The following is a 24,798-nucleotide window of genomic DNA, read 5'->3' on the forward strand; positions in this document are numbered from 1 at the left end:
AGATTTTTTGAATGTAAAGATTTTGTTGGGATATTTTCCCACTTTTGGATAATCTTCATTCATTAACGTTAAATGAAAATTAATTTCAATGTTAAATCTTGACATTGCTTCAACAATCGAGAATATTATATATAGCCACGGGCATTGTTGAACAATGATGTGTAATTCAGAGAGAGAGAGAGAAAAAAAAAAATCTTATTATCTTGTACGAATAAGGAAAGTTTCTATGTTAAACCTTGGCGAGACGATCGTTTACTTTTGGGATAAGCTTGATTCTCTTGGCGGGTCTTGAAACGGTTTTTTTTTTTTTTTTTCTTCATTAAAACTAAACCATCTTTACCAGCAACTATCACGTTTTTCAAAAAAACTTTAATCTGCTCGGGCTATCGAAAGTGACTTCTCCATTTTAACTCTCAAAGCACACCAAATTAATCATTATAACTATACATATACTATCTAAAACGATACTCGTATATCAATGAAAAATTATGTAAAAGCAACGAATATTAATTTCTCTAATACATACATACATATATATATACGTTATCAATTCGTCAATTCAATAGATGCAGGTTGATCTCCTTCGTAGCAATTGTTTCCTCGTATAATCTGACAGTATCCAGACTATCTTTCCGCATCAATATTTCGACAGCATTGCCATACATACAGAGAGGTATTCCTCGGTATATAGGAAACATCCTTATCTTATCTCTATAACGCCGGTGGCGGGTAAAAGGCGGGGGGTGGGGCAGAGGGAGGAGGGGGGGGGGGGGGCAGCTGTGTACGTGAGACATGGAATAGCATCAGTCCGAATTCTCTGTGCTTCGGTCGGAACTCTCAGCAAAGTCAGTACCAGAGTCGCGGTCGCTCGGTGAAGGCGTCTCTGGTTTTCCACGCACGCATGCATGCATGCGCATCAAGCTTTTGTGAAAAACGTGCGAAAGTGTGATTAGAAAAATCAGTGTTTGTTAATGTCTGATGTGATGAAAAATTGATGATGACAAAAAAAAAAGTAAACGAAAAAAAAGTGAGACGGGATCAATATAGTGAGTTCAAGTGTGGTCGGAAAGATTATAATTATTACGAGAGCATCGAGTAAGGACGGAATAATTAAACTGCAGAAAGATGATGCACGATGATGCAGTTATGTGGTTATACAAACCGCGAAACCGATGATCTCGATTAGCGCATTTTTATCGTCCCAGTAATACAACAATGACTCCACCACCACCACCACCACCACCACCACCTCGATGACGATGATCGTCGCTACAAATGATCGATTAAACCGGCGGAACACTGGCGCCAGTCCATATATCACAACTCTATATCAACTTTGAACGAAGATCTTTTATATCTATTCGTTTGGTTTAGCTTTAAGAGATTAAAAAGATTCCGAGTATATATATTATAAATTAATACTATACTCTCGTCGCCAGCGACTGACAAAGACTTGAAATAACAGTCGCAGGAATACGACGAATGATTGCAACCATCGATAAAACGTGTTGAGTGAATAAGAAGCGAGTGCATCGACGCGATATTATCGCGACAATGGACAATAATTATAACACGAGATGCATCGTCAAACGCGATGCAGGGGATGAACCAGTTTCTTTCAACGATTGTTATTCTTAGCCTGATACTTCGGATTGTTTTTTTTACTTTCCTCTCTTTCTTTTTATTTTTCTTTTTTTTTTTTAATTCATTATAAACTCACATCGCGCGCGTACGCGGACTGATATTTCTGGCAAATTTTATCGGTGGAAAAAAAAAAATAAAAATGTTGAAGTACGTTTGCAGACCTGCTCGACCTCGCGTTGTCATGAGGAAGAAAAAAGGACGACGTTCCATGTCCAGGAGCTGGCCTGGCACTCCAGGCACCCTCTCTGCTATCTCTGGTGATTCTGAGGTAAAGAATTTGTACATCTCCCTATCCCCCCCCCCCCTCCCCCCCTTTTTATGCAACGAAACTTGGCGAAAACTAAATAATCAACGCGGAAGGTATTCCATCGGCACGTATTTCTCATGCAGAATTCAAACCATTCGTCACTTTGTAATACCTGCACCTTGTCTGCAACTTTCTTGACGATGATCGTCTCGCCTCTTGCATAGAACGTACGTATGTATATACGTATGTACCATGTACGTGTACTTATACATACCATGAGTGACAATGAATTTGTTAACGATGACGGTTGGATTCTGGCCGTACAATCCTTTGAACAGCTGTTATCTCTGTATATGTATTGTCTGGTGATAAAAATTAAGTAGGTATACCTACCTACGTTCGTACGGCGAGCTGATCGTTTTCGTTTTATGAATCGAAAAAAATAAATGTCGGTACAATATCCGTACAACAGTTGCATTATATGTGAATTAAAGTAGTAGGAATTTTTTTTTATTTTATTTTTATGATAATATGTATATTATATATAGAAGTTATGAACTCTTTATACTTACGTATGTTGCGTATGACGCGTAATACCAGTTACCCTTTTAGCATTAACTACATTATAATTTCAAGTTCAATTTTTTTATCGCGGAAATTTCCATGGAAATATTTTCCGAATATAATAAACGTACTACATATATTATCTTTTTATTCGAGTTGTAAAATCTTCCGAGTAGGACGATTATAGTGATATTCTGAATAAACCTATTATACTCTCTCTGCGAAATCCTGTTAGAGATAACTTCGTAGCTTGTATTACATTGTGGGGGAGAGGACGCTATAAAAATAGCAAACTTGTTACGACGAATACAAATTCTCTGAAATATCCAAGAAATTGTTGCGGTTCTTGGATTTCGTGGTCTCCTTATATCGTTTGCTTTACAAGGTGAAATTTTCCCATGGTATTCGAGAGCAGTCTGGAATAATATATATATATATATATTATTATAGACTTATCTCTGCGTATAATTATATGCACGACGTTTCGAGTGACAATAATAACGTCTGGCTCGTTTTCAATTACGCGTTATAATATATTTACTTTGCCGAATTATTCGTTATTTCAACAAAATGCAAAATGACAAACTGCGATGTGGGTGTTATTATACACGATTGTTGTTTTTCTTGTGGTTGTTGTTGTCGTTGTTTGTTGGGCAGGCATAAAACTGCGGTTCTGCTGCATCGGCGCGCAGTTTGAGACACAGAAGAGACATGTGCAAAGAATTTGCACGTAACGTTAGTTCGTATATGGATACGCATACTCGGGCGTTATCGCGTATCTAATTTTGTAAGCAAGTGTCAGATTCAACCGACTCAATTAAAATAAACAAAAACAATCAATCGGGTATAATTGCAGATTGTCATTACGTGACAATTTGTGTACAGAGTCGCGTATGCGCAGGTATTTGTAACACATTATGATATAAAGATATCCGAGGTTTACTAAACTACGAATAATAATCATGATGATGATGATGATGATGATGATGATCCAATATTTTGTCACTGCAATTTTCACACGCAAAAAACAAATTAGAATCAATTTCCAGATCGGTTCAAAGAGATTTGAACAAAAAAAACCACATTACTGAGGATAAATTTTCAATCAGAATCTTCGTTGACGTATAGAAACAGTCAGATGCTTTGATTGGTAGTTGGCGAATGTATCTACCGGAAGTCCGGCCCACGAGTTCCGGTTCCGGTTCAACACTAGGCTTATATGCTACACGTGCTGGTGCTGCTGCTTCTGTCGCACTGCTGCTGCTGCTCTCGTTGTTCTTTATTACTTCTCTCATCTCGTAACAACGAATGTCTCTGTTTAAAAAACCTCCCCTCCGTCTCTGCGTTCAGGAAAACCCCGCTGTTCTAGCCTGCTTGGCTGGGTAGATGTTCCTGAAATGTATATGCAACAATGCGCAAGAATGGATATGACGTATATGATATACCGCATATTTTTGTCAAGGAAGAGGGGAAAAAAAAAGTAAAATTAAGTAAAAACCGAATACATTGACGTATATCCTGCATTATTGTTTCGCAAAAAATCTCTAAAACTCGATAACAGTTTTATCCTGCCTGACGTATGTGCGATTTTTCTCAACAATTACCACATTGTTGGTGGTCTACACCAGACACACGGTGTTGAACATATATATATATATATATATAACCACGCTTTTACAGTAACGAAGAATTATTCCGGTCTTTGGTACGCTTTTATAAAAAATTGTATACAATACATGCTTTTGAGGTGTAGTCGAGGCTGAAAGCTTCAGGCTCTTCGAAGGACGAATGCCCCCTTGATATTCTAATCTTATCTCGAACCTTCCGTTTTATTATATTTTTTCCGGTAAATTTTGCAGTTTGTTCTTCTCGCCACAGTTGTGCAACAATGTTACGTGAGTTATTTATCATTGTTATTTCAGGGTGATTTTTTTTTAGTTTTAACATACGCACAGCGGTGCGATAATTGCGGTGTATCGATTCTTTGCGCAAATTATTGTTTATTCTTACAACGGTAAACACGAATTGTTGCAATTTTGTTTATCATTCATTCGCAAAAATTTTTATTACATATGTAGGTGTGCTTAAGCTCCGTTTAAAAATTCGAAAAATTGTGCGTTAAAACTTGACCTAGAATCTGTGAACGTTGGAAATTTGGCCAAGGGTGTTAATTTCGATATTATCTTTCTCCTTGCAGATCGACTACCCCGAAGTACACGGTGGAGGCGGCAGAATCCACAGACCGCCGCATCCAATCACCGACCATCGCCAAGTCAACTTGGACTTCGATGATACGGTAATATTTTTGTTTACCTTTCTCTGTTTTGCTTTTTCCATTCGCTGATGATTCGTTTGCCAATTCGCATTCTTATTATTCGCATACCTTCACGCCATCGCCTCGTCATTACCTCGGATAATTATCATTATAAGAGAACTTCGCCGGCTGTCTTGTTATATTTTATTACTATTTTGAAGATAAAAAACTTCTTTTTTCTTCCCATTTCTTTCTATGTCAATTTATCTCCTCGAAGAATATATATATATATAGCTAATCAATCGTTTTTTTTTTTGCTACCAATTGAATAATTGATTTTTCCTCACAATCGGTTTCTGTTTCTTACTTCTATGAACGACGTAATACAATATCGATTTATGTGATTAAAGTATGAATTACTATCATTTTCTTACCCACTAAGTACCTGTTTGAAAGATGAATGAATATTTTCACCTGAAATTGAAAAATATTTTGAATGAAACTTTAAATTATTCTAAAAGATTTTCATTATTAAGCCTAGATACTGACATTTAAGAAATTTTGGTTTCGTATGCACCGTTAAAAAAAAAATAGGAAAAATCGATTAATTTTTACCGATTCAATCGATTCGTGTCCGATTACTTTCTTGGACTCGATTCGATCGATGTATTTATAATTTTTAGTTTTAGTGGCGATCGTTACAGTGAATTGAAATTCAAGTTTTTCACCGTTTTACGGCCGGTTGGAAAACTGCCCGTTGCGAAATAAAAGAAATAAAATTAATCCTAGGATTCATTCAAATGCCGCGACGACGTGCGTGATACTAGTAATCCCACTTTTTCATAGCCTATCGCATCAGTCCACGACATATAACGTATACGTGACGAATGAGTTTCGCACAAGCAGAATTCTCGGTTTTCAATATTATATCTACTCGAATGTAAACCTATAAATAAACCATTCTTATTGCTGTCATTCTTTTGAATGAGAATTATATCACTCTATGTATGGCTAATGAATTCCGGGAATAATTGTGGTGACCGAATGAAATCGCAAGCGATTCCTATTAATCCACAATCAATGGCGACTATGTCGATAATATTTGCGCCACTTTCTAATAATATATAAAAATTACACTTTTTTTTTTTATTTTCGACATCGAACGTTATATATATATATATAGCTGATCAGTAATATCTGTGTGTGCACTGCACTTTAAATACAATTTTCACGGTGTCACCGCAAGTTTCCGGTATCCGGAAACTCCGGGTGCACGTCGAGTTTTCTCGTTCGTTGCAGTATACGATACAATTGACAATAATTGTTGTTCAATTTGTTTCTGTTTTTCATGAATGAACGAACGAATGAACGAACGAATTAACGAAAGAACGAATGACTGAATAAATACTCTTATGTCGCAGGCAGTCGCCCCTCTGCATCAGTCGGTCCCTGTACAGTCTATGTATGAATGTATGTATGTACCTTGTACATACATACCATCATACCATCGAGACAGAGCGTTATTAGGCTAATTTCCCGTGTGGATCTTTATGCCGAAAACAAACAAACACATGGATGTGCGTATACCTATTTATGTGGGCATTTAATGGGGGACCCGAGGTGGTTTACTTAGTTACGAGAAACTGTACAGACAGACATACCTATACATATAGGTAGACGACTTATCTGCACCATAGAGAATCCGAACCGAGGGAAATGGGAATACGATGTCGTATAAAGTCGTGTAGGTATATTACGGAGTGAATAGATAGAGAGAGAGAGAGAGAGAGAGGGTATACCATACATGCATGCATGATGCATGCATGCCTACTAGATACAACGCCGGACAGCGAGCAGCGAGTAAACGTGGAGGAGCGGCGTAAAGCCACAGGTGACCCTCTTTGCCCCCTTCGCCTCGTTCCCTTGCGCCGTCCCTGGATCGGTTTGGTCGGTCACGTGACCCGTTCTCTTGCCTCCCTCCCTTAACCCCCCCCCCCCCCCCCCCCGCCACGCTTTGCCTCACCGCGCCTCCCCGCCGCGCCTTTTGCCGCTCACAGTTTCCTCGCCTACCTCAGCGACGTACAGTTGCTCAGGCCTGAACCAAACGAATCCAAACCAAACTAAAAGCTAAACGAAACGAAACGAAACGAAACGAAACGAACCAACACCAACAATCAGGAAATGTCTCCTGGTGGCTTGTTCGGTGCTCGTGCTCGTGCTGCTGGTGCTGGTGCTGGTGCTGCTGCTCTCGCTGCTGCAACAGCCTACGCGATAATATGCGTTTATTTACAAACAAATAAGTCGCGTTGCTGGTGAATAAATGTTTCTACCGCTTGAGTTTGACGAGGCTCGTTGTATGTAATATCCGTGTCTCGTCCTCCTTCTCGTCGTTTTTTTTTTTTTTTTTTTTTTTTTCTTAAATCTTCTTCATGCCCCTTCTGTTAAATTTCTACCTGTACAAGTGAATCGATAGTATTATTGTGCATGTTTGTTGTGCTGCGTGTAGTGCGTTATACTCTCGGGAAACATGGACACCTTCGGGATGTATCAAGTGAGTCTCTTACAATCTTTACTCTCTCTCCCTCGCACACAACCGTGCGCGATACCTCACGCATACACACACTAACATACACACACACACACACACAGGCATTCCACGCGAGTCTTGTCACAATGAATGATTTTACACAAAAATAAAGAGTAACTTGTTAAATTTCATTTATTTACTCATATCCGAACGTTTTATGGACACATATTTCTGCCAACATGGCCTTGGGCTCTGCGCGAAGGTGGGAACCTCATCTCCTCTCCTTCGCCGTTACTTTATCTCTCTCTTTCTTTCTCTCCTGGTCTTATGTATCACCGATTGAATCCTGTGCGATGGGCACGGTAAAATCCGCTGTCGAGTCCTGCTCAGATCGCTGAATTTTTTTTATACTTACCTATGCAGAGAGAGAAAATGGAAGAGGAATAAAAATGTCAAACATCGGAAGGATATAAGCCTCGTGCCTACCGCACGAACGTCGTTCGCTGCTAGTATTCTATTCACGAATTACCGTAACAGAGCTAATGCCGTTCTTTTTAGGTTGTATTCCTGATTTTTCGTTCTGACAGCGGCAGCGGCAGACTCGATGATGATTGTAAGAACAGTCTGTTTTGTTTCAAAGTGATGTCATCGGCCGTTCTAACCTATACTTGAGAATGGATTTAACACGCCCATTATGGGAATTTTCTAGATCTCGTACATTCGTCGCCCTCAATTTTCTAATCCACTCGTTACCCTTTAAACTATCAAACATCCTCGATCATAGTTCTCGTTTTATTGCAATGTGAAAATTGGCGTTTATGCGTTACACATTGTCGTCGGTGTTCTAATATTTGGCATTACGATGATGGTGATGATGATCACGTGATCCGCATATTTATTCATCTTCTATTAGTGTTTATACCTGTGAAAAATGAATTATTCTTTTGTTTCCTCGATTCCTTTCAAAGATTTGAAGTTTTTCTTTTTTTATATTCTCAAATTCTAACTTTTCGATACTTGAAATCATGTTCAAATCGCATTTAGAGTCAAACGTTATATTCCGAATCGTTGATGATTGACAACAATCTTGTTTCTTTAATGTTACAGTTTTCGCAGGGCCTGACTGGCAGGCCAGAATTAATGCAAAAGTCAAACAGAAGCAGCCATTCCAGTGATACGAGCTCTGCTTACAGCGGCTCTGACACAATGACGTCCGTTCAAAGCTCCTTGGATGCCGACGAGGTCGATCTGTCTGGACTTGTCGAGTCCATAGTAGACAGCGACGAGGAAGAAGACCTTGCCGAAAGCATGGATGTAAGCATTGTTTTCTCACAATGAGATTTATTTTCTACACTAAATTTTTCTAACATGTATTTCGTCAATCCTTCTTTCCGTACGGTGTGATATCTCTGATATACTTGGGCCCATCCACTTGAGGAGGAATCGAATTCTATCGTATATTTGGTCGAAATTAATTTTCATCCCTGTTAATCTATTGATCACTTACAGAGCCTGACTGTCCGTGACACGATAAGAGACTGTTTGGAGAAAGATCCTGTGGACCGAACTGCGGATGACATAGACATACTTCTGGAATTTACCCAACACTTGAAAGCCTTTACGAATATGACCTTAGCTGTGCGAAGAGCATTGTGTGCCGTAATGGTGTTCGCCGTCGTCGAGAGAGCTGGAATGATCGTTCTGAACGATGGTGAAGAATTGGACAGCTGGAGCGTGCTAATAAATGGAGCAGTTGAAGTTGAGCACAGTAATGGCCAAATCGAGCAGCTCCAGATGGGGGACAGTTTTGGTGTTCAACCAACTAAAGAGCGCCTCTTGCATCGAGGGGTAATGAAAACGAAGTTAGTGTTGAATCGAAACTTGATGAACTGCAATTTTGAATACAATCAACGATGAATGGCATTCAATGATCAATTTTCAATCTTTCAGGTGTGATGATTGTCAGTTTGTGTGCGTAACGCAGGACGATTACTGCAAAATCCAGAGTCAGGGTGTCGAGAATACAAAACGGCACGAAGAAAATGGTCGAGTAATATTAGTCACCGAATTACGAAGCGCGTCAGATGGAACCGGGCGTAAGAGTCACGTCGTTATTCGTGGGACTCCGGAACGTTTGATGCTACAATTAATAAAAGAAACTAGCACTACAGATCCCACCTACGTTGACGATTTTTTGTTGACGCATAGAACTTTTATTGACAATCCACTGTTGGTAGCTAATCAACTTTTAGAATGGTTCACTGAACCACAAGTGAGGGATCGTGTAACGAGAGTTGTGTTATTTTGGGTGAATAACCATTTCACGGATTTTGAAACTGACCCAGCAATGATGGAGTTTCTGGAGACGTTTGAGATCGGATTGGAAAAAGAAAAGATGCACGGCCAGTTGAGGTGAGTTCGTCTTTGTTTTCGTTATTGATAATATGGATCTGAGTTTAATTATTTGAATAATGATTAATAAATGATTGCTCGAACAGATTGCTGAATATTGCGTGTGCGGCAAAAGCGAGAACGCGAAATGTTACATTGACAAGACCGAGCAGAGACGAAGTCCTGCATTTCAGCATACTCGGTGGTTATGAGAGAAATTTTGGAATTTTCATCTCTAAAGTTGACAAACGATCAAAGGCTGAAGACGTCGGACTGAAGAGAGGGGATCAAATTCTTGAAGTAAACAGACAAAGCTTCGAGCACGTCAGTCACGCAAAAGCCCTTGAAATTCTCAGAGGATCAACGCATCTTAGTATTACAGTAAAGTCCAATCTTCTTGGTGAGTTTCAGTTGAATATTTATCTTGTATACGTTGGAACTGTCGTGAATTTTGGAAAAGCTCTCAACCTCAGAAGAATTGATGAATTAAACCTTTTTTCGGACTTCAGCATTCAAGGAAATGCTACAGACACCCGACAACTCACCGAGACCAAGGGGAAGGGTGAGCAAATCGGAAATTACGAGATTACAAACCGACCTCAGATTATCGGCGCATACGGATCCATTAACACCAGTAAATCCCATTAATCCTTTGGTCTGCAACGTACCGTTAATGACCGACACTAACATCTCGCCGTGTAAAGACGCTAAGAAGGAACACAAGGGTTTCATGACGCTAGCGCCGAAAAAGAAGCTGCAAAGGGCACTGGAGAAGATAAGAATATTGCCAAAGAATACTATCAAGTATGTTTTACCGTCTATAACGGCGTTCGTACATAACAGAGTTCGCAAGTAATGAGCTACCTCGATTTTTTCAGCGATGGCGTACACGTTGATGACCCACTAGGGCCCCCCCATACCCCACCAGGTACGGGACTCACCCAAACTTCGAACCTCTATCATTCCAGAAGCAACCCAGACCTCACTGCGATGTATTACGAAGATCGTGCACCAGATTATCCTGAACACGTTCTCAAGGTTTACAAAGCTGACCAGACTTGTAAATATTTATTAGTAAACAAAGAGACGACAGCCCATGAGGTAAGGATTGGTTTACAAATTGAGCCATATGATTGAAAATTACCTATTATTGTTGCACCACATTCCAGTAAAATGAATACAAAAAAAAAATTCTCTCATAGGTTGTAATGCTGGCTCTGCGAGAATTTGGTATAACGGATAGCAGTTCGAATTTTTCACTGACAGAGGTGAGCGTCAGGGAAGGCAGTATGATAAGGAATCGTCAGTTGCCTGATAATCTGCAAAATCTAGCAGAAACTATAGGTCTTAGTTCTCGTTACTACCTAAAAACAAAGGGTGTATCCGAGATTCTCGTTGCCGATGATCAGGCGCCCGAACTTATCCGCGAATCGCAAGTTCACTTTCTTCATCTAAATGCTGTTGAAGTTGCGATTCAGTTGACGCTGCAAGATTTCAGCATATTTAGGTAGACTAATTAAACATCACTTTTCTCAATCGAGCATGGTTTCATTATAATTTTCCGAGTGATATGCAAAAGTTTTGTCTTATCAGGAAAATCGAGTCGACCGAATATGTCGATGATTTATTTGAGCTGAGGAGTAGGTATGGCACGCCAATGCTCACGGACTTTGCCGAGCTCGTCAATAGAGAAATGTTCTGGGTTGTGACAGAAATTTGTTCGGAGCACAATCTTGTCAGACGAAGCAAAATCATTAAACAATTTATCAAAATTGCTCGTAAGTTTGGTTTTTATCGAACGATAACCGCGCGAAACAACATCCATGAAAATAAACACGAGTTACGTATTCTACAGGGCAATGTAAAGAATGCAAAAATTTCAACTCAATGTTCGCAATCGTTTCTGGATTGGGTCATGCGGCTGTTGGTCGTCTTCGAGCAACGTGGGAGAAACTGCCTACTAAATATCAAAGGTTATTCAATGATCTGGAAAAGCTCATGGATCCGAGTCGAAACATGAGCCAGTACAGGCAGCTGATAGCATCGGAACAAACTCAACCGCCTATCGTAAGAATTGATAGATATCAGTCTGGAACGTTCTCTGTTTGAATATCGTGAAATTTTTGCAATACTCATTTCTTTTTCTTCCAGATTCCTTTTTACCCGGTTGTTAAGAAAGACTTGACTTTTATTCATCTGGGTAATGACTCCAGGGTTGAAGGGCTAATCAATTTTGAAAAGCTCAGAATGATTGCCAAGGAGGTACGAGCACTAACGAAAATGTGCTCCTCGCAGTACGATTTACAAACCATGACAGACATCGGAGGACAAGCATTGAGTTCAGCAATGGTATCGATGAATCAAATGAACTCCGCGAATCAAGGTACGTTCGTTTCCCTCAAGATCTATGCCACATTACAGCAGTTCGACATCCCTTAGGGGGACCATTTCAGAGCAAATCAGCTTCACTTTACCCTATAATTAGCAAGAACCATCTCATTCATGTAAGACTTCGGCAATGTTTCGAATTTCATGAATTGAAATACCCATAACTCATATAGGGGGACAAACGGCAACCGTGAAGAGACGGAAGAAGTCAACGGCAGCCCCGAATCCCAAAAAAATGTTCGAAGAGGCTCAGATGGTTCGCAGAGTAAAAGCTTACCTAGCCAACATGGAAGTGATTACAGATGAAGAGCGTTTACACGCGCTTTCCGCCGAGTGCGAACCCCACGCAGGTGCGGTGGCGATTGCTGCAGCCGTGCCGTTGGCCAAAAGAGCTATGAGACACCCGTCACCCACGCTCTCGACAACGAGCAGCGCAAGTAGTACAAGCGAAGGTCGGAAAAGCATACAAGGTGAGCTATTCTTTACGGTTCGCGTGCGATCGTACAAATAGAGAAAAGAAAAAGAAAATTGTATAAACTGTAAATTGGGAGGTCATTAATTCCTCGAAACTATCTCATTTTACAATTACTCGCAGGCACCAAATTTGGGGCAGCATCGCCGCAAGCACAGAGAAAAATACTTGCTTTGTCGGACCCACATAAGACGAGACCGCACCAACCAAAACACTGCCCACCTCCACTTCCTATACCTGGCCTAGCTCTGCATGCAGGTGGCTTAGAACCCAGTCCCGGAGCACCGAGAAGAGTCGGATCAGCGACGAGGGTTCCGATGCACGAGAGATCGCATAGCGATACACCTTCTGGACTGCCGCCTCCTGTTGATCTGAGTGCAGAAAGCAGCAGTGTTACTAGTCTGAGTAACCTGCAACCGCTGAGAAAAACACTAACGAGTGGTGAGTTATTTTTTGTTTTTTCATTCCTTATTTCTATCTAGTTTTTAATTTTAATTCTTGTGTGCTTACCTGCTCTTAGAGCAAGTTTTTCGTTTTGTTAATAATGATAATAATGTTTAATCATCTTGAAAGAAATTGGTGGTCAGTTGTACAAGGCAGTGGATTATTTAAGAGTCAATTTAATACGAGGTATAGGTAAATAATTTTTTGTGGTATTATGCACTTGACAAATATTATTCGACTTCTTACGGCTGGTGTTTTGAATATGTTTTTGCTTACTTTGACACTACGGAATTAAATTCGTAACAGAGGGGCTTTCGACCATCTTATCATCTCAAGTCACACATCTGACACTCATTGCACCATAGTATATCATGCCAATTGTTCAGATACCATAAAGCGTGCAACAAATTATCATACATCAAATTTTACGAAATCTCGTTTTCATTTTAATCGGGCAGACGGAAACGTCTTCAGAAACAAAAGTGATGTGTATTTTCAAAGTAATTGGCAACGTTTACAAATGTTATCTTTTACATCTGATAATCTTAATTGGAATTAAATTTTATAAATAATGTGAATGGTTGACATTCATCAATTGATGAGTTATGATTGCAACTGTCATTTTATTATTTATCTTGACCCCAAGGTGATAAAGTGAAGCAAATTCACGTTAAACTGGTCAAAATGTCGATCAATATCCATCAAAAATATGTTTTCAACTTTATCTTATGCGGTATATTTTAATTAACTATCAGAAGCATCTAATTATCATCATACCTCACTCTTTCATTGCAGTCTAGTTGATAATATTTCTGATCGCGTTGGTGGTTGAATTAGACAATCTGGTAACTATCAGCATGCAAACAAAGCTTTAGAAGTATAGAATTTTATGTTCTGATTTATCTATCTAGCCATTCACTGCTCGCAATATGTACGTTGCGTTATAATCTTAGTTAATAATTATGAAAACAAAAAAATTAGCACTCTTGCATCAGATAATTTGAAAAGCAAAGCAGCTTTTGCAATAAATCTATCACATGCATCTTGGCGACATAGCTTGTTATCATTAAAGTCTTAACTTTGCTTAAAGAAATAATGTGATCTGCATATATAAGATTGTCACCAAAAAAAGTCAAAGAGATACATAGAGCTCGAGGTATGAACCGTTGTTGAATCTTGGCTTATTCTGAATGTACCGATATTTAAATTTACTGAGCCACAAAGTAGGTATATAGAGAATCTAGATTTCCCGCTAGAAACGGTAGTGATAGACATGTGTTGGGGAATCGACAGGTTCTGTGACAAGCAGTGACAGTGGTCACAGTACTCAATTGGACAGTCACAGTGGCAGCAGTGTTGAAGCCGGTGGCAGCCCGCCTCCTTCGCAGAGACGACACTCAGCTATGCAAGGTATGTCGTATATCTTAGGAGGTAATCTCATCATCATCTTAGGCAAGCATAGCTTTTGTTTTTTTTTTCCCCTGGTATCCAGTAGAATGTGTCGGTGAATTCTCGTTTTTAGTCTTGTAGTACGTGTTGATGAAACTATTCATCGCAATAGCGCTTTATTCGTAAACCGTGTAAATAATGGAAGCATTGTTTTTTTTTTTAAATTCACCCAAAAATTCGACTGTGAATAAATTCTTTTTCCAAAACAGAAAATGAAAGGCAATTTACACAAACAATGTTATACAATATTGAAAAGATTCCTAAAAGGTTCAAAAAATCCATCGAAATTTGATTCAGTTTATGTTTACTTTATCGAGCGTTATAGTCGTACCAAAGATGTATCAAATATATTTTCAATAGTGAATATTATCGACGACAAAGATAGTATTTGATGATATAAGATCCTTTCTAGATGTTCTATGGCGTTGCAATTTTTGTCAGCGCAAGAACCTTATAAAGGAAATGAAAAACATGGTGGAAAAGAAACTAAATCGTACATACTATTTTTGTGCAAATATCTAACTTGAAGCTGGCTGAGCTTGCTCGTATTCTAGCTTTGACAGTGGATCCATATCTATATTGGGTAAAACATTGACCATGTCAGAGATTATAAAAGCAATTTCGCTAAGTGGTAGTATATAAAAACAGTCAATAGGCGCTAAAGGGTAGTCACCGATGCCGCATCGGTCTGGTTGTCTTTCGATACATTTATTAAGAATGTCGCATGTCCCTCCGCTTCTCCCAGAACGTTATGAATATAATTATTTAAGTATGTGACGCGTTTGAAAAACAAGAAAGAACAAAAACTACAATGTATTATTGCCCTGCGGTAATTTGTCCAAAATCTATTGGTTATTGCTTGTTTCATTTTCTTATGCAAAATACAATCACTTACAAGCTTCTTGAAGAATACTTTTCAGTTGTAGCTATAGTTTTTATTTCATTTCATCTGTACCTGTATATAGTGATCAAGTTATTATCACACCTTGCATAAATCTGTTGCGCATCGCTGTCTGTACAGAGCTTGGTTCTCGTTACAGCAAATAAAAAGCAGATACACAAAATATATGACTGAAATAGTAATCAAATAAATCTTGTAAAAATGTGCAATGGATAGCTTTATATCCATATATTCTAATACCTATTTGCTTTTACGCATAAAAAATATATTTCTGTTATCTACATGCGTATAGAGTGATTACTATTGAAGTGAGTGATACAAGTATGATATATCCATTCCGCTATAGAGTATTAGATTTATTAAACCTGTAATCTTTTAGTACCGTAATGTATACAGTGATGATTGAGTCAATTGAAATGATATACAAAGCCGTGTGTTTGTACATGTCTCTATGTACGCAGTGATTGAAACCATATTTTAACCATTTTGCGGTAGTAATTCGTCTTTATCGTCATAAAGTCAAACTTTATGTACTTGTAGGACAATTGTGTTGAACTATTTTACATGTATAGGAGAGTAGAACACGCAAAATTATAATAACGTACTTGTGTTAACGATCGATTTCGTCATTGTTAGTCTGTGTTGCAAGTAGTCGTACACCTGTAAAAGTAGAAGTTTAAAAAAGAAAAGTAAGAAAGAAAAAAGAAATCGTAGGTGTTGTCAGTGGGTGGATTGGTTGGTTTCTTTGCCTTGTAATGTTGTATGTGTGGTGTATGGTGCAGGGTCTGTAATGAGGGGGGGACTACCTCCGTTCCCACACGCAGTCGCTGTGCTGCCTCCACTTCCTGCCACCTACAACCACTACTATCACCACCCCCAACCTCCTCAAGGTGAGTTTTCTTACCGCAGTACAATGTGTAGCATCTCGTACGGCAGAAGTGTACTGCAATTTGGGATGATGTGTTGAGCTTTTCTAAAATACAGTTACTACTGTCGCTGCCAACGTTATGCTTTGCTTACTTAACACTATATTTAAATAATTTTTTTTATTTAACACCTGTATTAATACTAACGTGTGCGTATTTTGTGTGTGTGTGTATGTGTATCGGTATGGGGTAATATAACCATTTCTGTGTTACTTGACGCTAGATTAGACATACTTCCTTTAATGTACCTGTGCAAAGTTATTTGCGTATTCAGTAGTGTATCATTTCTTTTATTCTCGCAGTGTAACGTTAATAGGTGTCAGCTGTCACGTCTGCTTATGTGTCACAGATGTATTATTTAATCTTTAATTGCTTGTGGATAATGTGATTTGGTATATCAATGATTTCAGTGTCATAGAGTAATTTATGCGTATTCTCACTTGGAACACACTTTAGCTGTATGTCCTTGGACGGTGTAAAAAGTTTAAGAAATCTTTCAATTGCTAGCGATTCTATATCAACTTATATTAGCTAGCACGTGACATTGAAGTCAGCTTTTCAGTACAATCTCTGAGGTGTTTCAGTTTTTACACAGTCCAGGATTCGCGGTTCTCTTAATCAACTTTTGGTTTTTCGTCTACGAGACATTGAGGTATAAATAATCTTGAGAAATACTTTCTGACGATACCTCAATTCGTAATTTTGTTATATAAATTGTTTCATACCCAGGAATGTTGAAATATTATTTTGTAAAATCAATTTGCACTTAACCATTGTGAGATCTGAGTCGGAGATAGAATCTTCGAAACCAATTGATGTAACAATAACTGTTACGATGTTAATGTAAAAGAATGATCAAATGGAATAAAATTTCAACTCTTGTTTCTTTTTACTATTTTATAATTTGTTATTTTATCATTTCTGAAATTTCGCGAGTATGGTGTACTGGATAAATAGGGCTTACAGGTATAGGAGTTGGTGTTGGCTTGCCTCCTGGAGGAATGATGATGCGAGGTGGCCCAACCCGCCAACCACCTGCCTATAAAGTAGCAGCGCAGATGGCTAGGCTCCACAGATTGGGCAGAGCCCATAGCCACGAGGGGGTCACGTATCACACCGACCACGATGATGGTACTTAAATTCTACAAACACGTATTTTTAAATAAAGGTCGTGAAGACTTTCACCTCAGGTTATTGGCTGTTTCACCAATGTATGGATGTCTGTATCAGTTAAGTAACGCGTTGGTGTACGAACATGATTTCTTTTTACCTCTTTCCATTCAATAACCGAGATGCAATCTTATGACCCTTAAGTACAAATACGTTTTTCCATTTTTCCCATAATTTATCGTTATTCTTTTGTGACCGATTCGATGCCATCGAACAGAGCAATAACATCATTGTATTTCCTGCACATCGAACTATGATTTATCTAAAATTTACTTTGATATTCATGTACTTTAAAAGTATTTGTAGAGGAGACATGTTATTGCTCTGTTGGCACAATTTGAAATATATTTCCATACGTCGAACAAATAGATTTTTTTTTTCTTAACTTGTTTTTTTTTTTGTCAATATTCTCTGATTGTTAGTTCTTTTTTCCTCACGATGCAATGTGCCACTTGTATATTTAATTACTTTCACAAACTCCGAGTAAGCTGCGTTAATAAATAAATAGATAAATAATTAAATGAATATACAAACACACACATATGTATGTATAATATATTGCAATATACATGAACTCATCTTTAGATGTAAATAACTTGTAAAATGAGTGTTTTGCACTTGATGTGATATGCGTACGTACTTTCTGTGTTATGCTGTGCACATTATTTAATCTTGAAGCACCGTGCCTGTTTGTTTCAGCTCTACCATTTATTCTTACTTGCTTGCATTTTGTTGTACAATAACTCCGTATTTTATATATATACATTATATTGCACATTTTTAAATTTAATCCCGTTTATTTATTTCATTTTATTTTGCTTCTCGACTTTTACGATATTTATCACAAAGCTTTGTTGAATCGCTTTTTTTTCACATTCGCAAAACGAGGATTCGATACTCCTAGGTTTATTCGTTCATCAAGTTAAAGTCTTCATTGAAATTCCAGCCGAAGAAAAATTGGGAAAAAATTTTACGAGATCTTCCGAGATTAACATTTTCTCTTACTATACATATGTGTTTTATTTTTCCTTACTTTTTGATCTACGAATAATTCACTACTTTGAACAAACTTTGGCACGTATGGTATTTATATACATGAGTTTTTTTTTTTGTTTTTGTTTTTGTGAATTTTTACAAATGCCAATAAAAAATTATGTTAGTTGCTGCGGTATTTGATGGGTGAGTAGAGTTAACGCGCATCCTTGAAAGACAAAAAAATAAATAAATAAATATACAGCATTAAAAAGAAACCACTGAAAACTTTTCCGTGTTAAAAAAATTATATATATACAGTATACATGTAGCATTTGATTGTTACGAAAATAAGAATTAAAGATGGATACATGGAACGTCATAATGTAATAGAAATTTATATTGTTACAGATGACGAGGATGCTCAAGTTTCGGCGGTGTAATCTTCGGTAAGATTAGAACTAGCCGATTTTATTTTTACGTTAGGTAATTTCTTGTTGGAAGAAAAAGAAAGACAAGGAAAAAAAAAACGAACCGACATGTAATGAAAAGAAAATAATAATAGTAACAAGAACCATAGTAAATTAAATTCTACCATGAATTTATTGATCCGAAACTTTCAAGTGCTGGAACATTTTTCATTTCTTTTTTTTTCTTTTTTTTTTTTTTTGCCAATTGTTTTGTTTTGTTTTTATTTTCGTTTTAACAGTATGTAATAGAGTAAATGCCAACAAAAGATAACAGGTTCTTCCTTTCGAAGTATAAAACAGTCGATGGGTAAGAAATTCGACTAATTGAAAAAGGAATAATAACCAAGAAGCTGATTTGACGAACAAAACATATATTATGTATAATTGTAAATATACACAAATATATACTATATGTGTATTGGATGTCTGACCGATCTTGCGGATAACATTGATCAGTTATTTATTCAGATCTTTAGCTAAAAAGTTTCTACACAAGACTGCGAGAGTACATATGAATAAATATTCGGTTATAACGCAAATATATATAAATATATATTTTGAAAAAGTGAATGTTGAAGGACGTGAAATATAATTTGATCCGTCTTCTTTTATGCATGTAGTGAATATTGAATATTGAAAATGCGTTTAATTTTTACTAATTTTCATTGTTTGCTGTTGGAAAAATTTTGCAATGAAATATTCACGTTTACGAATATTTTACTAGAAGATATTACACCGTCGGCTAAAGACAGTTCATGTCAAGAACACGTTGTAGAGTAATAATAATATTATTATTGAATTATTAGTAATAATAATAACGATTAATAATAATAATAATAATAATAATATATTGCATTTTATAACGAGGTAACTTTTGCGTTAGCTTGGATAGAATTTATCTTTTAGTTGAAAAAGTAGTAGAAATAAACGATTCGCATTCATTTTTAATAAATCATTCACTTTCTGCGATGTATTATAATCAATTGTTTTCTCAAAGTATAGAAATATCGAGCGTTATAGCGTGGATCGTGAATATATATTTTAACGAACTTTTAGTATTTTTTTTTTTAAACTTTCTTTTAATTCTTGTCTTGTTTTGTTTTGTTTATGATTTTCTATCAAGATATAGGTAAATACCTTATAAAATCTCGATTTACGAAAAGATCTGAATCTGACATTGAAATTATTTTTTAAAGAAGAAAGACTATTTTGAATATACAATACAATATATGTATACTATTTATATACGCTCGAAAACAAATTTTTTTCCTCTAAAGGCAAAACGTGGAACATCAATAACATTTTACGTTATAACTGAGAAACTATTATTATTATTATTACAAAGAGAATGGATAACTGAAACAAAAGCGTCTGATCTACACAGTAAAGACGTAGATGAAAGAAAACTGTGAATGACCAACGCATTGACTATGAATAAGACAGTAAGGAAAACGAAATGAAAAAGGAATGAATAATCGACAAAGAAAAAAAAATTTATCTCAAATCGATATTGAATATTATGCATACATGTAGAAAACTGATTTGATTTTTGTATTTAAAAATAGTAATAATGATAAACTATATAATATAATATAATAAAATATAATATATGTGTAATAAGTTGAGCCCAAAGATGTTAAATATCGTTTATTGCTGATCGCTGCTGTACACAACGCGGCTTCTGTATTATATAATTTTAAGTTAGCTTTTAAATTTTGTAATAAGTCCAGTTTACTGTAAATATAGTACAATAATAATGATAATAATTATAGTATTAGTGTATTAATAGTAATAATAATAATAGCGATTGATTCCTATTGACCGGGGGAACATAAATTAGATTTATCATTAGTTCAAATTCGTATCTAAAACTGTTAATTATAATAACGTGAACAAATCTTTTTCGGTGCGTACCTCTATGTTATTAAAATAATATTGTAATTCGAGTTATGGATTATGCGTGACAAAACGAACAATTTCTATATCACATTGTTTATATGCAGCATACACACATGTGCAGTAGTAATCCACCGAAGTAAGACGGTACGGGTATCTTTATATGTAGAAATGAACCGTAAATCTAGAGTGAGCGTAAACATATATTTTCTACATGTTATAAAATATTTAGGAAGAAATACATACGAAACAAATGTCCGTTGCGTAGGAAAGAAGAGAAAAAAAAAAAATATTGCAGCATATTTACTGTTATTTATGTATTATCTATTAATGTATGTATGTATGTATGCGTATGCATTTCTCTCTCGCGTCCATTGATTCCGTTTTGTCATGGGTAATCTTTACGCAAAAGTAAACAAAGCAAGACTCAGTCTCTTGCGTGGATTACAGAAAATAATAAAGAAACAACAAAAAGTGTAATGTATTACTTTAAACTGCAATTTTCTATAAACTAATATATATTATTATTATTTAATTATGACGATGATAATAATAATAATTATATATTACGTAGCTGTAATAACGATGATACCTGTATGTATATGTATTATTAATGGGCTGTTGTGGTCAATTGGTAAAAGAAGAGCCTAAATTTTCCGACTTAACATCTCTCCGCAATCTCTCTGCCACGAGCTTAGTATAGTGCAATGCAGAAAGATGAAACCAAACTGTTTGAAAGAAGATGACCGCACAGTGTCCACGAAGTCAAATGAACGTTACAAGAGAGAAAAAAAATACTTGAAATTTTTCCAATATCACTAGACAGGTTCGTTAATGCGAGTATCGTCGGCTTGTGTTTATCCGAATAGTCAACTGCCTTTCTCAAGCTCGCCTTCAATTTTATTAATCAAAAGTGAATAATAATGAGCTCGGAATTTTACTGAAAATACATTTTATACATATGTGTATATTGTTTTTCGTTTTCACTTTTATCTGTCATTCGCTCAAGAAAAAAAAAAAAAAAAAAAAAAATTTTTTTTACTCCAAGAAATATATTACTTTAATGAATTCAAATAACTCAGACGAACTCGATTTCTTAATTTTCATTATTTTCATTTTTCTACCGTCTCGTTTCTTGCACGAAAAATAATTATCACAGCATTTTGAATGTACCGTTATATTTGACTTCCTGGTCACCTTGTCATAGTCTTATTTCGCTGCAATGATAACTGATGATATATATGAATAGTACCACAATATTAAATTGAATGTGAAAAACACTGTTTCGACTATTTAGTGAAGAAATTGCAGCATCAACAACACTTGTACATATCTTATCTTTTTAAATATCTTGATGCTCCTTTAAAAGAGAGAAAAATTACTTGCTGAAATTCGAAATAACGGCAAGAAATCAAACCACGACACAATATCCGTACGATTATTATAGGTATAGTGGCTTTGAAAATAATTTTTCTTCATTTAACACCACCACCAAAAAAAAAAAAAAAAAAAAAAAAAAATTGAGACTATATATGTATATTCAGTCGCGATTACGCATTTATTACGGTATATGTGTGTGTAATAATTCTATCAGTTCAATAACCGTGCGATCGTTTGCATAAATTTTTATTTATTGTCATTACTATTATGTATTATTTTCAACGCGTTCGTCGCTCATCTTTGGATAAATTGATTTATGTATAATTTATTCGAACAATTGACTTGACTCAGGAAATAAGATGATTCTTGTTTGCATAAAACTAATCTTGACTCACCGGGGAGATCTTTGCGAAATTCAACAGGATTGATGTGGGCAAGTCTGACCTACCCGGTAGCTTAGTTTCATTGAACTGAAGTTTAACCGTATAGTACTGATGGTAGAAAAAAAAAAAAAACGTACAGTCTTTACAATGTTAGCAAACAGTGCAAGAAGTCTCAAAGAAAAATCTTCACGTCCATATGCATATTCAAAGCTTCGCCCGTATAATAATAATAATAATAATAATAATAATAAATAGTATTTATGATAATTCTTTGAATACATATACTACGGTACATACATATATATATATATATTTTTGTTTTTTTTTTCTCCACCTTTTTTTCCTTTAATTTATATAATTGTCTCTGTTATTTTAATTATTTATAACATAATAAGCATGCGACAAGAAAAACTTTTGTATTTAATTTGTTTAATAAAACTTCAAAGTCATAGTACAATAATACTTTGACGATTTGTTTTTTTTTTTTCATTTTGTACGTTGTATGTATCCTCATTTCTTATTGTATTTTTCTTTTTTTTTTTAAGTCGATCCTAAGTTGCCCCCCCCTCCCGGGGGGGGGGGGGGGGGACGTTTACGCTCGTACTTATATATCGCTGGACTAAGCTAGCCACTTGGGCGTACAGTTTTTCCCCGGGTGGCGACAGACCAGAAAAATCGGGAAAAGTCGGGGATTTTTGTCTATCGGGAAAAGTTGTTTTTATCAATTATTTTGAAACGTCAACTGTGCTTCGTAAATTGATTTAATTTCTGATTATTTGTGCAAAACGAAGCAATACAATGTGTGTCTGAATCCATACTTGTATATTGAAATTGCACAATTTCTGGAGCTTTTTGTCACAAAATGTACCAACATTATCTAATTTTTTTCTAAAAAAAATGGGGGGAATTCAAATTTTTTGACAGGAAAAGTGAGGGAATTTTGATTTGAGCAAAATTATTTTGAGCTACCCTGTTGTTTGATATATGATGTCCGATTCCAAATACAAACGTATATAAATATGGGTGGCGTTGAGGCGAAAAGCAATTAACTATAAATTAGCGGTCATCTGAAGGTTCTTAAGTGTTTCTTATTTAAAAATTCATCTACGAGCCAATTTAATCTAAATCCCACCTTAATCGGTAACTTTCAGCATATTGTATACACTTGACTTCTGACAAGTTCTATTTATCGTATAATATACAACTATAATATATATATATTATTACAATAATTACATAACTTACATACACTACGTATACTAATTCATTGTATACTACATGTGGACCTATATATGTGTGCGTATGTACAATATATATATATATATATATATATACATATACATATACCTATACTCACACCAAGTCACCTAAAGAAATGCATATATACGTCTATGTATTTTTACTATTTTGTATAAATAATACCGTTGTTTTCTATATTTATGTACTTACATATATACATATATTATATACATAAATGATATACCTATATATTAATTATAAATCGATACACTAACTAACATTGAAAGACAACCAAAAAATGGAAAAGAGAAAGAGAAAGAGAACGAGAAAGAAGAGAGAGACAAAAAAAAGAGAAATTCTAATTAGCCTACATTAGCGACGTTGTATGAAAACGTATCTATTATACTAGCTATACCGATAATGATCTGTAATAGCGTATATATAGCAATATATTCATCCTGCATATATATACGCGTGTCAACGTTTGGTTAATAATGTGACACTAACAAGTCCTAACGTTCCAATCTACGATGTTGTATCTGTCAATGTACCTATGTGAAATTCCAAACAATACATACATATTACATATACATATATATATATACATATATGTATAAAATATAGTATTCCACGAAAGAAGTAATTGTCGCAAGCATTACGTATATTGCATGGCATGCACTCAACAAAATTGTATATTCAATTTTTCAGCGACAGCGGGAAATAAAAAACAAAAAAAAAAAAAATCAGGGAATTACATAACGACGAAGAATTACATTTTTCGAATGAGAATATCGTGAATCACTGTGGGGTAAGAACTATATACATTCACCACATTATTACGGTACAATTAATAACGGAAATTAAACGCTTATCCCTCAACGACTAACTCGATAAAATAATTGAAATAAAATATATACAGCTACTCGGGATTACTTGTATAAAATAACTTAATTTTTTCTCGTCTGTAGATTGGGTTCTTTTTTTTTTTCTTTCTTCTATTTCTTTTCTCTTTTTGCCGTAGGCTAGCCGCTCGTTAATCGCGCGTTGACGAACGGACGAACTTTGCGCGCCGTTATCGTAA

At 36.0% G+C, this 24,798-nt stretch overlaps 1 protein-coding gene across 12 annotated transcripts in view; it reads left to right on the plus strand.

Annotated features, from left to right (window-relative positions):
• Positions 1 to 18,867, plus strand: part of LOC124408835 (rap guanine nucleotide exchange factor 2-like) — an 81,271-nt gene extending 62,404 nt beyond the window's left edge. For 3 of the 12 annotated variants that reach the window (XM_046886118.1, XM_046886836.1, XM_046886294.1), the window contains 17 exons: positions 4,653 to 4,751; positions 8,344 to 8,550; positions 8,746 to 9,098; positions 9,187 to 9,648; positions 9,735 to 10,027; positions 10,137 to 10,431; positions 10,506 to 10,728; positions 10,830 to 11,134; positions 11,221 to 11,405; positions 11,483 to 11,694; positions 11,779 to 12,010; positions 12,189 to 12,485; positions 12,611 to 12,928; positions 14,225 to 14,341; positions 16,064 to 16,171; positions 17,165 to 17,338; positions 18,761 to 18,867. In XM_046886118.1, the coding sequence (XP_046742074.1) occupies positions 4,653 to 4,751; positions 8,344 to 8,550; positions 8,746 to 9,098; positions 9,187 to 9,648; positions 9,735 to 10,027; positions 10,137 to 10,431; positions 10,506 to 10,728; positions 10,830 to 11,134; positions 11,221 to 11,405; positions 11,483 to 11,694; positions 11,779 to 12,010; positions 12,189 to 12,485; positions 12,611 to 12,928; positions 14,225 to 14,341; positions 16,064 to 16,171; positions 17,165 to 17,338; positions 18,761 to 18,792 (3,912 nt within the window). In that variant the 3' untranslated portion in view covers positions 18,793 to 18,867. Of the gene's footprint in view, positions 1 to 1,793; positions 1,913 to 4,652; positions 4,752 to 7,127; positions 7,261 to 8,343; positions 8,551 to 8,745; positions 9,099 to 9,186; positions 9,649 to 9,734; positions 10,028 to 10,136; positions 10,432 to 10,505; positions 10,729 to 10,829; positions 11,135 to 11,220; positions 11,406 to 11,482; positions 11,695 to 11,778; positions 12,011 to 12,188; positions 12,486 to 12,610; positions 12,929 to 14,224; positions 14,342 to 16,063; positions 16,172 to 17,164; positions 17,339 to 18,760 lie in introns of those variants that run through there. The other 9 variants (XM_046886673.1, XM_046886206.1, XM_046886993.1 and 6 more) reach the window with 9 other exon arrangements.
• Positions 18,868 to 24,798: the final 5,931 nt, after the last annotated feature.

This window comes from Diprion similis, chromosome 1 (genome assembly GCF_021155765.1).
Source record: "Diprion similis isolate iyDipSimi1 chromosome 1, iyDipSimi1.1, whole genome shotgun sequence".
NCBI lineage: Eukaryota > Metazoa > Arthropoda > Insecta > Hymenoptera > Diprionidae > Diprion > Diprion similis.